Raw genomic sequence first — 17,083 nt, 5'->3', positions numbered from 1 at the left:
GTTTATATATTTTTTTATGGTAACTAGGTCTCATAAATGGACGAACTACGTTTGTTTTATATTTTTGCGATTTTTTTCTAATTTAGTTATGGCCATTTGAAATCTGGTCAAACCCTAATAACCCCGTTGACTCGCTCATAACCCCGCAGAAATGCTCCAAACCCTAGCGTCGAACATGCGCCGTCGGATCCTACCAAGCACCAAACACCACCCGTCAGATGTGGGGCAGGCATGCGCAATCCACGTGATGCATCCTGATTGGCTACTGCACTGTCCTTCTCGGGTTTTTTATGATCTGCCCCACTTTACATAGGAAATTGTATTTTTCGCACATGACCACCACATGTCAGTGTTAAGAGTTGGTTCAAATATTCAAACTGCAAAATACAATGTGGCAAATCGTCAATATAGCTTCCCCTTCTCCTCTTCTCCATCTGACAGACAAAGGCATCGAGTAGATCAAGCAATTCCTCTGTTTCTTTCCCCATCTTCTCGTTCTTCTTCCTCTCGAGCAATTCCTCTGTTTCTTCCTCTCGGGCGATATGTCGACCTCCTCGTCAGCCCCCCATTCCACGTGGCCGGTGTATGGTCCAGTGCCGATGACTCGATGCACTGACTGCCCACGGACTGCGCCATTGAAGCGGTTGACTTCGAAGGAGGAGAAGAATGGGAACTTTGGGCGCGAGTTCGTCAAATGCGAGAGCAAGCCGGAGGGGCAGGTTAGATCTGAGTTTTCCTCGCATCCTTTATCTCTAATTTCTCAAAAAATCTGTCAGATTTGGATTTAGGTTACATGATTTCATTTTCAGATCATGAAGAAATGCCACCATTTCGAGTGGATGGATGATTACATCCAGAGGCTTCAAGGGTCGGGCTTGCTGGATTCGAGGGGGAATGCAATCCACGAGTCCAATCTGCCCCATGTCAGTGCCGCTCCGGCAGCAGCAGCGCGTCCGGAATACCGAACGGTGGTAGATGTCGAACTGAAGACGGAATTGAAGAAGATGAACAAGAACTTCAAGCAGCTGATTGAGTTGAAGAAGCAATCCAATCTAGTAGCTTTAGGAATACTTGCTCTAGGAATTTTTTACTTGATGGCCATCTCTCGTTAGAGATGTTTGTCTACTGTTGTTGCCACTGTTTAGCAATCCAAGTCTGTTTATCTCAAATGCAACTCATTTTGTTAGCTAATAACCTCGAGTGTTGGATCATACCCTAGCTCGTCAGATGACAGTAAGTAGTACTTGAGCAGCACAAGGGATATACATCAAGTTCATCTCTTCTCTCTCGCACTTGCCAAACTTTTATCCTTGAGTTCGTCAGTTCTGCTAAAAAAACCTAGTTCGCGGGCCCAAAGAGAAAGCACAGAAACAAGCGATGTTTCTTTTTTTTGTTTAGGAAGGATTGCTTTGTTCTTTTTTGTTTCTGATTGCTTTTTCATTAATTTTATTGCCCAATCTCTTCTATCTCATTGAGGAATTTTTTTGGCTTTCCTTTATGGGTCCCTTCATTTTTTAGAATCAAAGTATTTGCAAACCTTAGTATTATTATGCCTAGCGAACCAATACTTCATGATTAGAAAAAGAGGTCTAACCCTCTTTTTTATATACTTCAAACATAGTGTAGTTAAAACTACACTTTTGACTAAATCCAAATATCTCAAAGTATTTGATAATTCAATATTTCTGAAAAATAAAGTATTCTTTGAATACCTAAAAAAAAGAGCTCTCAAACCAAAGTCGTGTACAAATGTACAATATGTTCTTATTTTTAGAAGGCATCTATAAACACATCATTTTTAGTTTGTTTGGTTAATTTTTCCCACGCCAATTAGCCGTGTCTAAACTTGGGACAAACAAAATACAAACATAACAAAGCATTAATATAACACACATAACTTAACTTAGATAGGGTTGCTAGGGCAACATAAGTTCTTACATAGACACCGATAGATAATAATAATTAACCTTACATAGATAGGGTAGCTAGCTCGGGCAACACACACACCAAACTCACACTACATAGTAGATAGATAGGGTAGCTAGGGCAACACCACCATGTCTTCACCGTCGTCTTCACCTTAACCGCCGGCTTCACCGTCTTCTTCGCCGCCGGCTTCAGTACTCCTCCTCCTCAAGGCCGTTGTCGCCGAGGTAGTACGGGAGGCTGTGCATGTGGTTGCAAGCGGGGAAGATGCTCTCGAAGTCGGTGAAGATGTTATAGGTCGTGAATGCGATGAACTCGCACCCACACCAATACACCTTGCCGAGCAGGTAGTAGGCATCGAACCTGTTGGTGAAGTGGACGACGAACCCTACCACTGGAGCGTTGGCGTGGGGACACTGCTCCACGAGGTTGAACATGGACGGCGAGCCCGCCGGGAGGTGGTGGAAGCCCGCATGGAGGAACCCCCGTGCAAGCTCAATGCTTCCCCTCCAGCGGGAGAACGCCCACACGCGGAGGGATTCCTTGACGACGACGTTGGCGAGGTACCGCCGTTCCGGCATGGTGGGTGGCGCTTGGAACGTCGGCCTGTTGTACTACATCTTGCTCGCTCCGCTGAGTGGAACGGCTTTGGCTTTTGGGGGAAGAAGAGAAGTTGGAGGCGCAGATGGATCTGTAGAAGGAGAGGTAATGAAGGGCAGTTTAAATAGCCGGGGGAGACGAGGTGGGTACACGCGCAAACGGCGTAGATCGTGACTCAGTGCGTGCGTGAACCGATGCGATCATCAATGTGTGAACGTGAATCGATGCGAGCGTGCTTTGCATGCTCTGTGTTGGCGGTTGCCTGCCTCCCCCTTCTGCGTGCTCTACGTTGGCGGCTGCCTGCCTCCCATTCACGAGTGTGCGTGCAGCCTGCGGCGTGAACCGATGCCTTGACATATGGACACGACCGTGCGTGCACCCTGCCCCTTCTACCACCGGCACGTATGCCTGTGATGCATGAAACGACGCTACGGAGCGACTGAATCCACCGGCAACCATGCGGCACGGATCGATGCGTGCGTGTCGGCGTGCATGCATGCGATTAGGTCTAGGTCACTATATGCGTGTGTGGCGGTGTTCGCATGCATAGCAGGCTACATCGATGCCAAAGCCGGGCATGCATAGCATGCTGCATCCATCGATAGCAGGCTTTTTTAATTTATTACCAACAAACTAACAGGCCCGTCCTATGAACACAAACACGGCCCAATCAACGAAGCCACAGCCACAGTCAACAGAGTCCAACGTGGCCCCACAAGTCAGTTAATGGCCAAGACGGCAAACGTCTGTTATGAACATTTGTGAGAGTTTCAGCTAAGGGAATGGGGAAAAGTGAGCAAAAGTTTGAAGCTTGGGGAAAACTGAGCACAACTAAGGAATTGGGGGCACAGATGGAATAAGCCCTAATTAAAATTGGCTTTGATATACTGTGGGATCCGGGTGGATCCATTACATGAGCACTTTATGCCTAGCTTAATGGCTTTAAAGAAAGCGCTGCCAGGGAGACAACCCAGAAGTTTTAGAGAGTCATTTATTTCTGTTGAGTGCTTTTATAAAGTTTGAAAACAAAAAAAATAAAGAGGGGAACGCGAAACTTTTCAAAAAGGAAAGTGGAAGTGAGAGAGACAAGCATTGTTGAAGTGGGGGAGCTCCTTGAACTTTGTTCATGCTCACAGAAACTTTGTGAATCTTGATTACAGAAACTTTTCAACAAAAATAATTATCCCCTTGTACAATTCCATTGTATTATAAAAATAATGTGCCAAGATTTGCCTTTAGGATGTTTACATTGCTTGTTGGTTTGTGCGGAGCAAAATAGAAACTTTGGCTGTAGTGCGCGATTTTACATTTTTTACTGGAACATCAAACGGTTCTGAAACTTTTTGCACTGTCTTTATATACAACTTGTATATTTTTCATAATTATTTAAGAATTTTTGGAGTACCATAGGTATGGTTAATGTTCAGATTATTACAGACTGTCCTGTTTAAGACAGATTCTGTTTTTGATAGATGGTTTGCTTGTTTTGATGAAACTATCGATTTCTATCAGTGGATTAAGCCATGGAAAAGTTATATTACAGTATCTAAAATTAAAATAAAATATGAATTGGTTTGCAACAGAACTTAGAGTAGTGATTTGCTTTATTATACTAACGGATCTTACTGAGCTTTCTGTTGAGTTTTGTGTGGATGAAGTGTTCGAAGAACGAGGAGGTCTCGATGTGAGGAGAAGGAGGAGAGGCAAGAGCTCATGCTTGGGGATTCCCAAGGCACCCCAAGTAAATATTCAAGGAGACTCAAGCGTCTAAGCTTGGGGATGCCCCAGAAGGCATCCCATCTTTCTTCAACATGTATCGGTATGTTTTCGGATTTGTTTCGTTCATGTGATATATGCAAATCTTGGAGCGTCTTTTGCATTTAGTTTTCATTTTTCTTTTATGCACCATGCTGGTATGAGATAGTCCATGTTTGATTTATAGAATGCTCATTGCACTTCACTTATATCTTTTGAGTATGTCTTTATAGAACGCTTCATGTGCTTCACTTATATCATTTGAAGTTTGGATTGCCTGTTTCTCTTCACATAGAAAACCGCCATTTGTAGAATGCTCTTTTGCTTCACTTATATTTGTTAGAGAGTGGGCATATATTTTGTAGAAAGAATTAAACTCTCTTGCTTCACTTATATCTATTTAGAGAGATGACAGGAATTGGTCATTCACATGGTTAGTCATAAAATCCTACATAAAACTTGTAGATCACTGAATATGATATGTTTGATTCCTTGCAATAGTTTTGCGATATAAAGATGGAGATATTAGAGTAATGCTAGTGGGTAGTTATTGATTGTAGAAATACTTGTGTTGAAGTTTGTGATTCCCGTAGAATGCACGTATGGTGAACCGTTATGTGATGAAGTCGGAGCATGATTTATTTATTAATTGTCTTCCTTATGAGTGGCGGTCAGGGACGAGCGATGGTATTTTCCTACCAATCTATCCCCCTAGGATCATGCGTGTAGTACTTTGTTTCAATATCTAATAGACTTTTGCAGTAAGTATGTGAGTTCTTTATGACTAATGTTTGAGTCCATGGATTATACGCACTATCACCCTTCCGCCATTGCTAGCCTCTTCGGTACCCTGCATTGCCATTTCTCACCTCGAGAGTTGGTGCAAACTTCGCCGATGCATCCAAACCACGTTATATGATACGCTCTGTCACACATAAGCCAACTTATCTTCCTCAAAACAGCCACCATACCTACCTATCATGGCATGTCCATAGCCATTCTGAGATATATTGCCATGCAACTTCCATCATCATCATATACATGACTTGAGCATTCATTGTCATGTTGCTTTGCATGATCGTAAGATAGCTAGTATGATATTTCATGGCTTGTCCTTTTTTTTATATCTTTGCTACGCTAGATCATTGCACATCCCAGTACACCGCCAGAGGCATTCATATAGAGTCATATCTTTGTTCTAGTATTGATTTGTAAGTAAATAAAAGTTTGATGATCATCATTATTAGAACATTGTCCCAGGTGAGGTTATCAAAATAAAAGGGGCCAAAGAAGCCCAAATAAAAAAAGAGGCCAAAGAAGCCCACCAAAAAATGAGAGAAAAGAGAGAAGGGACAATGTTACTATCCTTTTACCACACTTGTGCTTCAGAGTAGCACCATGTTCTTCATATAGAGAGTCTCTTGAGTTATCACTTTCATATACTAGTGGGAATTTTCATTATAGAACTTGGCTTGTATATTCCAACGATGGGCTTCCTCAAATGCCCTAGGTCTTCATGAGCAAGCAAGTTGGATGCACACCCACTTAGTTTTCAGTTTGAGATTTCATACACTTATAGCTCTTAGTGCATCTGTTGCATGGCAATCCCTACTCCTTGCATTGACATCAATTTATGGGCATCTCTAGAGCCCATTGATTAGCCACGTCGATGTGAGACTTTCTTCCTTTTTGTCTTCTCCACACAACCCCCATCATCATATTCTATTCCACCTATAGTGTTATATCCATGGCTCACGCTCATGTATTGCGTGAAACTTGAAAAGGTTTGAGAACATCAAAAGTATGAAACAATTGCTTGGCTTGTCATCTTGGTTGTGCATGATTTGAATATTTTGTGTGATGAAGATGGAGCATAGCCAGACCATATGATTTTGTAGGGATAACTTTCTTTGGCCATGTTATTTTGAAAAGACATGTTTGCTTTATTATTATGCTTGAAGTATTATTGTCTTAATGTCAAATGATAGACTATTGCTTTGAATCACTCGTGTCTTAATATTCATGCCATGATTAGATTACATCATCAAGATTACGCTAGGTAGCATTCCACATCAAAAATTACCTTTTTTATCATTTACCTACTCGAGGACGAGCAAGAATTAAGCTTGGGGATGCTGATACGTCTCCGTCGTATCTATAATTTTTGATTGTCCCATGCCAATATTCTACAACTTTTATATACTTTTGGCAACTTTTTATACTATTTTTGGGACTAACGCATTGATCTAGTGCCCAGTGCCAGTTCCTATTTATTGCATGTTTTTTGTTTCACAAAAAATCCATATCAAACGGAGTCCAAACGGGATAAAAACTGACGGAGATTTTTTTTGAAATATATGTGATTTTTGGGAAGAAGAATCAACGTGAGACGATGCCCGAGGGGGCCACGAGGCAGGGGGCGCGCCCCAGGGGGTCAGGCGCACCCTGGGCCCTCGTGGCCACCCCGTAAGGCGGTTGGTGCCCTTCTTTCGCCGCAAGAAAGCTAATATTCGGATAAAAATCTTGTCCTGATTTCAGACCAATCGGAGTTACGAATCTCCGGGAATATAAGAAATAGTGAAAGGGCAGAATCTGGAGCGCAGAAATGGAGAGAGATAGAGAGACATATCCAATCTCGGAGGGGCTCTCGCCCCTCCCATGCCATGGAGACCAAGGACCAGAGGGGAAACCCTTCTCCCATCTAGGGAGAAGGTCAAGGAAGAAGAAGAAGAAGAAGAAGGGGGGCTCTCCCCCCCTCTCTCCCAGTGGTATCGGAATGACACCGGGGCCATCATCATGACAACGATCTACACCAACAACTTCACCGCCGTCATCACCAACTCTTCCCCCCTCTATGCAGCGGTGTAACCCCTCTTTTACCTATTGTAATCTCTACTTAAACATGGTGCTCAACGCTATATATTATTTCCCAATGATGTATGGCTATCCTATGATGTTTGAGTAGATCCGTTTTGTCCTATGGGTTAATTGATGATCGTGATTGGTTTGAATTGCATGTTTTATTATTGGTGCTGTCCTATGGTGCTCTCCGTGCCGCGCAAGCATGAGGGATCCCCGCTGTAGGGTTTGCAATATGTTAATGATTTGATTATGGTGGGTGGCGTGAGTGACAGAAGCACAGACCCGAGTATGTAGGTTGTTTGTGTATGTGAGTAAAGAGGACTTGATGCCTTATAATTCTATGGTTGGGTTTTACCTTAATGATCTTCAGTAGTTGCAGATTCTTGCTAGAGTTCCAATCATAAGTGCATATGATCCAAGAAGAGAAAGTATGTTAGCTTATGCCTCTCCCTCAAATAAAATTGCAATAATGATTACCGGTCTAGTTATCGATTGCCTAGGGACAAATAAGTTTCTTGTCTGACAACAAGCTCTCTACTAAAACTAACTTATTTGTGTCTTCATCTAAACAACCCCTACTTTTTATTTACGCACTCTTTATTATCTTGCAAACCTATCCAACAACACCTACAAAGTACTTCTAGTTTCATACTTGTTCTAGGTAAAGCGAAAGTTAAGCGTGCGTAGAGTTGTATCGGTGGTCGATAGAACTTGAGGGGATATTTGTTCTACCTTTAGCTCCTCGTTGGGTTCGACACTCTTACTTATCGAAAGAGGCTACAATTGATCCCCTATACTTGTGGGTTATCAGTGTTCGGAATGAAAAACCGAACAGAGGATCTAACAACTCATGCATGAGACTAAAGCACATATCTGTTTAAACAAGAAGGTTGCGAAATAGGCATCGGCTACCCATGCCGTCGAAGCATCTGAGCTAAGGCGGAAGTTAGAAGAAAAGCAAGGTATGTAATACCGAAGCACATCTGAAATGACACCAGCTATGATGTAGTATCTCAGTGAGTTTCATAATTATGTTTGCAGTTAACACGTTTGAGGTCAAGGCCCTCAAGAGTGCGCTGGCCGAGGCCAAGAAGGAGGTAAAGGAGGAACGAGCCTCCCGCCTTAAACATGAATCGTGGGTGGAGGAAGTCCAGCAAGAGCTCAAGGATGCCATAGGCAAATGTGAATCCTTAGAGCACAAGAGTTCAGAGCAGAACTCCAAACTTGCTAAGGCACTCCAAAGCGCACAGGAAGCCCGAGTCGAAGCCCAAAGCGTTGTCCGGGAGATCCAAGAGGCAAAGCAAATTCCAGCGGGTAAGGCTTTTAACATGCAGAGAAAATTTGTGAAGAAAAGGTATATCTTTCTAACCTGGATGTTGAGTTCTCTAGGAGTGTTTGCGGACCTGCCCCGGAGTGTTGCTGATGTCGCGGAGTTCTTCCAGGCCGAAGAGGGGAGCTCAATTGAGAAGCTGTTCTGGTCGCAGTACCTTGCACTAGAGCATCCTGTGCCCCTTAGCGATCGACTGAAGCAATGGACCGAACTGCACAGGGTGGATGAATTGCCCATGAGGGATTTGATAATCCGTCTTTGGCCCGCCGAACCCATGCCCAGTAGCTACTTCAGTTTAGTCAAGCGGCTGGTCAGCGCCTGCCCTCGGCTTGATGCCATGAAGCACTCTGTATTGAAGGTGTGCGGATGGCCTTCGCCCGTGCCAAGGTGCAATGGGCGAAGATGGACACCGTCAAGCTTGCAACCGAGGGACCGCCCGCTAGCAAAGAGCACCGCATGCCGGAGTGGTACTTTGATGATGTCTTGAAAGTATCCCTCATTGTAGAAGGCCAATGTTCGAAGGACACCATTTTTGAATGAATGTATCTATGTTCTCCGATCATGTATCATGAAACAAGGCTTATATATGATATGTTGCTTGTTTTACTTTAAAATATCTCCTCATGTGCGGCTGTTTATGATATCTGAGAGGTGGCCAGTCATCGGCTTCAACCCCCACATAGGTAGTACGGGGGTGTTCGGGATAACACTTAAACACACATGACCCAACGTACTGGTCCGTGAAGGAGGTGTTAGTGCAGCGTGATAATCCCCAAGTGCAGGGAATCATCGTAGCAATTCCCAAAGGTGGAACTGATAAGTATGGAGTGTCGAACCCACAAGGAGCTAAAGGTAAGATCAATATTCTCTCAAGTTCGATCTGCCACTGATACGACTCTATGTATACCGAATGTTTGCTTCCAACTAGAAACGAGAAATAAAACTACGTTATGGGTATGAAGAGGATAACTTTGCATGGCATCGGAGAGCTAAAATATGGAAGTAGGTGCTGTTATCATAAGATTAGAACATATTACTAAATAGTATAAATAGCGAGTGTGGAATAATGGTGGATCGGTGTGCGGAATTGTCCTAGGCAATTGTTAACAAGACCGATAGTCGTCATTGCAATTTCATATGAGGGAGAGGCATAAGCTAAATACTTTCTCTTCTTGGATCATATGCACTTATGATTGGAACTCTGGCAAGCATCCGCAACTACTAAAGAACATTAAGGTAAAACCCAACTATAGCATTAAAGTATCAAGTTCTCTTTATTCCCATACGCCATGTCCCGCTTACCCGTGTTTGTGTTTCAGTCACTCACACAACGCAGACAATAAGCAAACCATGGACATATTGCAACACCCTACAGCGGGAATCCCTCATGTTTGCGTGACACGTAGGGCACCATAGGACAGCACCAAAGTAAAACATACAACTCATACAAATCTAGATCATCAATCAACCCAAAGACAAAGGATATCTACTCAAAACATCATAGGATGGCAACACATCATTGGATCATAATATGTGGCATAAAGCACCATGTTCAAGTAGGGATTACAGCGGGGTGCGGGAGAGTGGACCGCGTAAAAGAGATGAGGATGGCGATGGTGATGATGATGGTGATGCTGATGAAGACGATCACCGCGGCGATGATTCCCCTCCCGGTGGCACTATGGTGCCACCAAGAGAGAGGAGGAGAGGTTCTCCCCCTTGTGCTTCCTCCTCCATGGCCTCCCCCTGGATGGGGAGAGGTTCTCCCTCTGGTCCTTGGCCTTGATGACAATGATGGCCCCTCTGGGATCCTCCTCCATGCCCTTCAGTGATGATGGCCCCCTCCGGCAGGGTGCCAGAGAGGGCCTAGATTGATTTCTCATGGCTACAAAGGCTTGCGGTGGCGGAACTACCAATCTAGGTTAATTTTTGGATGTTTCTGTATTTATAGGAGAAGATGGCGTTGATTTCACGTCAGGGGGCCCTCAGGGAGTCCACGAGGTAGGGGGCGCACCCCAGGGGGGTGGGCGGGCCCCCCACCCTCGTGGGGCCCCCGTGACTCTCCTCCGGTAGATTTTCATTCCAGTATTTTTCATATTTTCCAGAAAAAATCTCCGTTGATTTTCATCGCATTCCGAGAACTTTTATTTCTACACAAAAACAACACCATGGTAGTTCTGCTGAAAACAGCGTCAGTCCGGGTTAGTTCTAATCAAATCATACCAAAATCATATAAAAATATTGTAAACATGGCATGAATACTTCAAAAATTATAGATACGTTGGAGACGTATCAGCATCACAAGCTTAATTCCTGCTCGTCCTCGAGTAGGTAAATGACAAAAGAAATAATTTATGAAGTGTGAATGCTAGCAAGTGCACAAGTTTGATCAATGATAATTCCAATCACTTTTTCTAGCATCATTATATGTCATATCAGTAGCTCATCCTCATAAAACTTTTCATGATCAAGTAACAAGCTATTCTCATGTTAAAGTATAGATCATAAACTTTCTTGAAACTAACAAACTATATTCTCAGTCATCAAACAATTGCAATTCATTTTGTTTTCAGGAAGGGTCTATGTCAGAGCTTTGATTTAGCAAACTCCACATACTCAACTATCATTTAATCTTTCACAATTGCTAACACTCACGTGATATTTATGGGTTCATAGTTTTAATCGGACACAGAGAAAGATAGGGGCTTATAGATTCGCCTCCCAACCTTTTACCTCAAGGGTAATGTCAACAATAATAGTTCATGGTAACTTACATCCAATTGAATATATATATATATATATCAGGATTTTTCCAACACAATGTGCTTGCCAAAGGATAAAATGTAAAAAGGAAAGGTGAAGATCACCATGACTCTTGCATAAGGGTAGAAGATAAAATTAGAAGATAGGCCCTTTGTAGAGGGAAGAAGAGGTTGTCATGCGTTTTATGGTTGGATGCACAAAATCTTATGATATGCCACTTGTGATATGGACCTTTATTATGCAGTCCTTCGCTTTTATTTCTTCCACATCACAAGATCGTACAAAGCTTATTTTCTCCACATTAATAGATCATACATATTTAGAAGACAATTTTTATTGCATGCACCGATGACAACTTACTTGAAGGATCTTACTCAATCCATAGGTAGGTATGGGGGACTCTCATGGCAAAACTGGTTTAAGGAATGTTTGGAAGCAAAAGTAGTATCTCTACTTGGTGCAAAGAATTTGGCTAGCATGAGGGGGAAAAGCAAGCTCAACATGTTGGATGATCCAAGACAATATACTTTATTTCGGATATAAGAAAACATAACCCATTACGTTGTCTTACTTGTCCGACATCAACCTTTTAGCATGTCATATTTTAATGACTGATCACAATTACAAAACATGTCCAAGATAGTATATTTATATGTGAAATCTCTCTTCCTTCAATATTCTTTCATGAATTGTTCAAGTGACCAATTCTATGTTTGCTAACTTTCAATAAGTTTACTACCTATACTTATTCTGTGTGAAGTCATTACTCCCCATGGTATAAGCACATGAAACATATATAAGTTCAGATTTATGATATTCAATTCATTCAACCATTTATTCATAGGATATATGTGAAGCACGTGAGTAAATGACAAACTACTCCAAAAAGATATAAGTGAAGGACGCTAAGTAGTCAAATAATTGACTAGCGATGGGAGGATCCATTTTTTCATTCAGGATTTCAGATCCAATGATTTTATTCAAACAGCAAGTAAAATTGAAAATACGCTCCAAGCAAAACACATATCATGTGACGAATAAAAATATAGCTCTGAGTAAGGTATACCGATAATTTTGAAGACGAAAGAGGGGATGCCTTTCGGGGCATCCCCAAGCTTAGACGCTTGAGTCTTCCTTGAATATTTCCTTGGGGTGCCTTGGGAATCCCCAAGCTTAGGGTCTTTCCACTGATTATTCTCCTCATATCGATATCTCACCCAAAGCTTGAAAACTTCAATCACACCAAACTTAACGGAACTTCGTGAGATAGGTTAGTATGATAAAGAGTAAACCATTCACTTTGGAAATGTCAAAGACAAGGCTCATAATTGTTCTCACACAATTCCTACTGTACCATATCATTTCTACAATTTATATTGAGAAATATAAGCCATAGAAACTAGAAAACAAGCAAACTATGCAATGAAAACAGAATCTGTCAGAAACAGAACAGTCTGTAATGATCTGAACACCAACCATACTTCTGATACTCAAAAAATTCTGAAATACGTGAGTAATTTGTCTATTAATCTTCTTCAAAAAGAATCATCACCAAAGCACTCTTCTGTAAAAAAATGGCAGCTAATCTCGTGAGCGCAAAGTTTCTGTTTTTTACAGCAAGATCAAACTAACTTTCACCCAAGTCTTCCCAAAGGTCTTACTTGGCGCTTTATTGAAAAAAAAGATATAATACATGATTAATATGGTATCTTAATCATGAGAACACACAAAAACAGTAAGGGTAAATATTGGATTGTCTCCCAACAAGCGGTTTTCTTTAATGCCTTTTAGCGAGGCATGATGATTTCAATGATGCTCACATAAAAGATAAGGATTGAAACATAAAGAGAGCATCATGAAGAATATGACTAGCACATTTAAACCTAACCCACTTACTATTCCTAGGGATTTTGCGAGCACACAATTTATAGGAACAAGAATCAACTAGCATAGGAAGGAAAAACAAGGATAACTTCAAAACTTTAAGCACATAGAGAGGAAACTTGATATTATTGTAACTCCTACAAGCATATATTCCTCCCTCGTAATAATTTTCAGTAGCATCATGAATGAATTCAACAATATTACCATCTCATAAGGCATTCTTTTCATGATCTACACGCATAGAAATTTTACTACTCTCCACATAAGCAAAATTCTCCCCATTCGGAATGGCGGGATCACTAGTTCCTAGAGTTGACACTCTTCCAAACCCGGTTTAGATGATAGTATTATTCATAATCCAAAATATATAAGTGAAGTTCATGGAGCGTTCTACAATTAATATAGACTAACCAATATCCAAGCTCAAAATGTATAAGTGAAGCACACGAAGCATTCTATAAAGCCATACTCAAAAGAATTAAGTGAAGCTCAAAGAGCAATTCTATAAGATCATACTTAGAAGATATAAGTGAAGCACATGAAGTATTCTATAAAATTATGAAGGGAAATCTCATACTATCATGGTTCTTAAAGAAAATTAAAAACACAATGGACACAAATCATGTGAACAAAACAAAAACCGAGGTATATCGATAATTGTTGAAGAAGAAAGATGGGGTGCCAACCGGGGCATCCCCAAGCTTAAATGCTTGAGTATCCTTAGAATATTTACTTGGGGTGCCTTGGGAATCCCCAAGCTTGAGCTCTTGCCTCTCTTTATTCTTCTCACATCGGTAACTCCTCGTTCTTCGAACACTTCATCCACACAAAACTTTAACAAAAACTTTGTGAGATCCGTTAGTATAATAAAGCAAATCACTACCTTTAGGTACTGTTTCAAACTCTTTCCAATTTCATATTAGAACTATATCTACTGTATTCAAACTTCTCTATGGTTCATACCCTCCGATACTAGCCATAGATGCATCAAAATAAGCAAACAACACATGAAAAACAGAATCTGTCTAAAACAGGACAGTCTGTAGCAATCTGGAGGTTTAGTAAACTTCTGTAACTCCAAAAATTATGAAATAAATTTGAAAATTTGAAAAATTCATACATAAGTAATGTGAAGAAAGTTTAAGATCCATTTGACTTTCCAGTAAAAAATGTAAAATCATGCGCTACAGCCAAAGTTTCTGTTTTTGTTCTGCACATAGTAAACAAGCAATCTAATCATCCTAAAACCAAAGCTTGGAACATTATTTTTATAATAAAATGGATATATATAAGGGGATAATTATTTACAGAGAAACTTCCATGAAAATTTCTACATTGTTTCTGTGAGCATGAACACGAGTGCTCAAGGTCGACCCTCACTTCTTCAATGCATAACTTTCCAATCACTTCTCTTTTTGAAAAACTTTTTAGGCATGAGAGGCAAATAATTTTTTTTGTATTTTCATTCTTTGAATAAATTTTTTGTATATTTCACCCACAACTAAACAGAAACAAAAAAGGAAAAACAAAAACTACTTAGTGAGGAAAGCAAACAAGCTCACACGAGAATATCAACCCCACACTATTGCTCCCCAGCAACGGCGCCAGAAAAGAGCTTGATAATCCCCAAGTGCAGGGAATTATCATAGGAATTCCCAAAGGTGGAAGTGATAAGTATGGAGTGTCGAACCCACAAGGAGCTAAAGGTAAGATCAATATTCTCTCAAGTCCTATCTACCACTGATACGACTCTACGTATACCGAACATTTGCTTCCAACTAGAAACGAGAAATAAAACTACGTTGTGGGTATGAAGAGGATAACTTTGCATGGTTAGAATAAATCACTAAATATTATAAATAGCGAGTGTGGAATAATGGTGGATCAGTGTGCGGAATTGTCCTAGGCAATTGTTAACAAGACTGATAGTCGTCATTGCAATTTCATATGAGGGAGAGGCATATGCTAACATACTTTCTCTTCTTGGATCATATGCACTTATGATTGGAACTCTGGCAAGCATCCGCAACTACTAAAGAACATTAAGGTAAAACCCAACTATAGCATTAAAGTATCAAGTTCTCTTTATTCCCATACGCCATGTCCCGCTTACCCGTGTTTGTGTTTCAGTCACTCACACAACGCAGACAATAAGCAAACCATGGACATATTGCAACACCCTACAGCGGGAATCCCTCATGTTTGCGTGACACGTAGGGCACCATACGCCAACACCAAAGTAAAACATACAACTCATACCAGTCTACATCATCAATCCACCCAAAGACAAAGGATATCTACTCAAAACATCATAGGATGGCAACACATCATTGGATCATAATATGTGGCATAAAGCACCATGTTCAAGTAGGGATTACAGCAGGGTGCGGGAGAGTGTACCTCGTAAAAGAGATGATGATGGTGATGTTGATGAAGACGATCACTGCGGCGATGATTCCCCTCTTGATGGCACTACGCACTACAAAAAAAAGACACATCCATGACGTTTTGAGCCGAACGATTTTTTTTTCTGTCATACATATGACACTTCTATGATGATAATTGTGACAAAACCCGGTATCATCATAGATGTGGTGGGCTCCTACTACTATGACAAAAAATCATGACAGAAAATGGGCTTTTCGTCCTGGGCGGGCCGGAGACGCAGCTGCATGACATTCTTTGGGCCGTCCATGACGGAAAAAACCATGGTAGAAGCGAGGGGGAGGAAAATTTAGGGGAGTTCCCGGTTACGGTGGGAGGTCGGGGGCCGAGCGATGCGCGTTTCTCTCGTACATGTACGCACGTCTGTGGAGGCGTTGGCTCTAACTGAACCCGAGCGATTGCACTACAGGCTACGCATTACTGAACCCGAGCAATCGATCGATGGCTGTTAACTGAACCCGATCGAGCGATTCCTTCGCTACTGCTGCTAACTGAAGCCGATCGATGCTGCCTCTGGGATGAACAGTGAGTGTTGCGGGGGGGGGGGGTTGGATGAACAGTGAGCGGTGGCGCTGCCTTTGGATGAACAGGACCCCATGGTGTGGTGGAGGGCTGGATGAATAGTAGACGGTGGAGGGGTGCCCGTGGAGGGGTGGTTGAACAGGACCCTGTGGTGTGGAGGGGTGGTTGAACAGTAGCCGATAGAGTAGCGCGCGGTGGAGGCTGGATGAACAGGAGCCCGTGGAGGCTGGAGGAGGCCGACAGTAGCCCGTGGAGGCTGGAGGAGGTCGACGGTGGAGATGAATAGTATCCCGTGGAGTCCCGTTTTGCGGTACGCCACACCCCTCCCGATGAACAGGACCCCTGTTTCGACCGTAGCGCTCCAACACAAGTCCGTTTCGTCCGTATTGCGGTACACCACACCCCTCCCGATTAACAAGACCCCCGTTTCGACCGTAGGAGGTCCGTTTCCTCCGTTTTGCGGTACGCCAGACCCCTCCCGATCAACAGGACCCCGTTCCATCGTTGTGCGGTACACCATGCCTCGTTTCCATCGCCTATAGCGTCCAAGCCCTCTCGATGAACACGACCACGCATTCCGTTCCGACCCAGCCGATTGGCTCCCACGCGTTCCGTTGCCTCCCGATGAACACGGCGCATTCCGTTGCCTCCCCATGAACACGACGCATTCTGTTGCCTCCCCATGAACACGACGACGACGCTATTTCTCCGTTCCAACCCAGCCATGTACACGAGCCCTGGCTGTACGTATGCGTGAGTAGGCGTTCGAGACTCTGCCCGTATGTACGTACGTGGCCGTATTTTCTTTCTTGCACCCTGGCCGTTGTACATACGTGTACATGCTACGTGCGCGCCTCTACTATGACACGTACACGCCTCTACTACGACATGTGCGCGCCTCTACATCGACCAGTATATATGTACATACAGATTCGTGACCAGAATGACAACGCTACGTACGCTTCGACCAGGTGGGTCCCGACTGTCAGGCACTTC

The 17,083-nt window shown here is 42.6% G+C and overlaps 1 protein-coding gene across 1 annotated transcript; it reads left to right on the top strand.

Moving 5' to 3' along the window:
- Window positions 1–542: 542 nt before the first annotated feature.
- Window positions 543–1,112, top strand: LOC147965872 (uncharacterized). The gene is made up of 2 exons (XM_087528111.1): window positions 543–719; window positions 810–1,112. The coding sequence occupies exons 1-2, from the start codon at window positions 543–545 to the stop codon at window positions 1,110–1,112; spliced, it is 480 nt and encodes a 159-aa protein (XP_087384237.1).
- Window positions 1,113–17,083: the final 15,971 nt, after the last annotated feature.

The sequence above is a fragment of the Triticum urartu genome, chromosome 6A (assembly GCF_056163025.1).
Source record: "Triticum urartu cultivar PI428250 chromosome 6A, HENAU_Tu73, whole genome shotgun sequence".
Taxonomy (NCBI): Eukaryota; Viridiplantae; Streptophyta; class Magnoliopsida; order Poales; family Poaceae; genus Triticum; species Triticum urartu.
The sequence above is the reverse complement of the archived record's forward strand: the minus strand, read 5'-3'. Positions and strand labels throughout refer to the sequence as shown.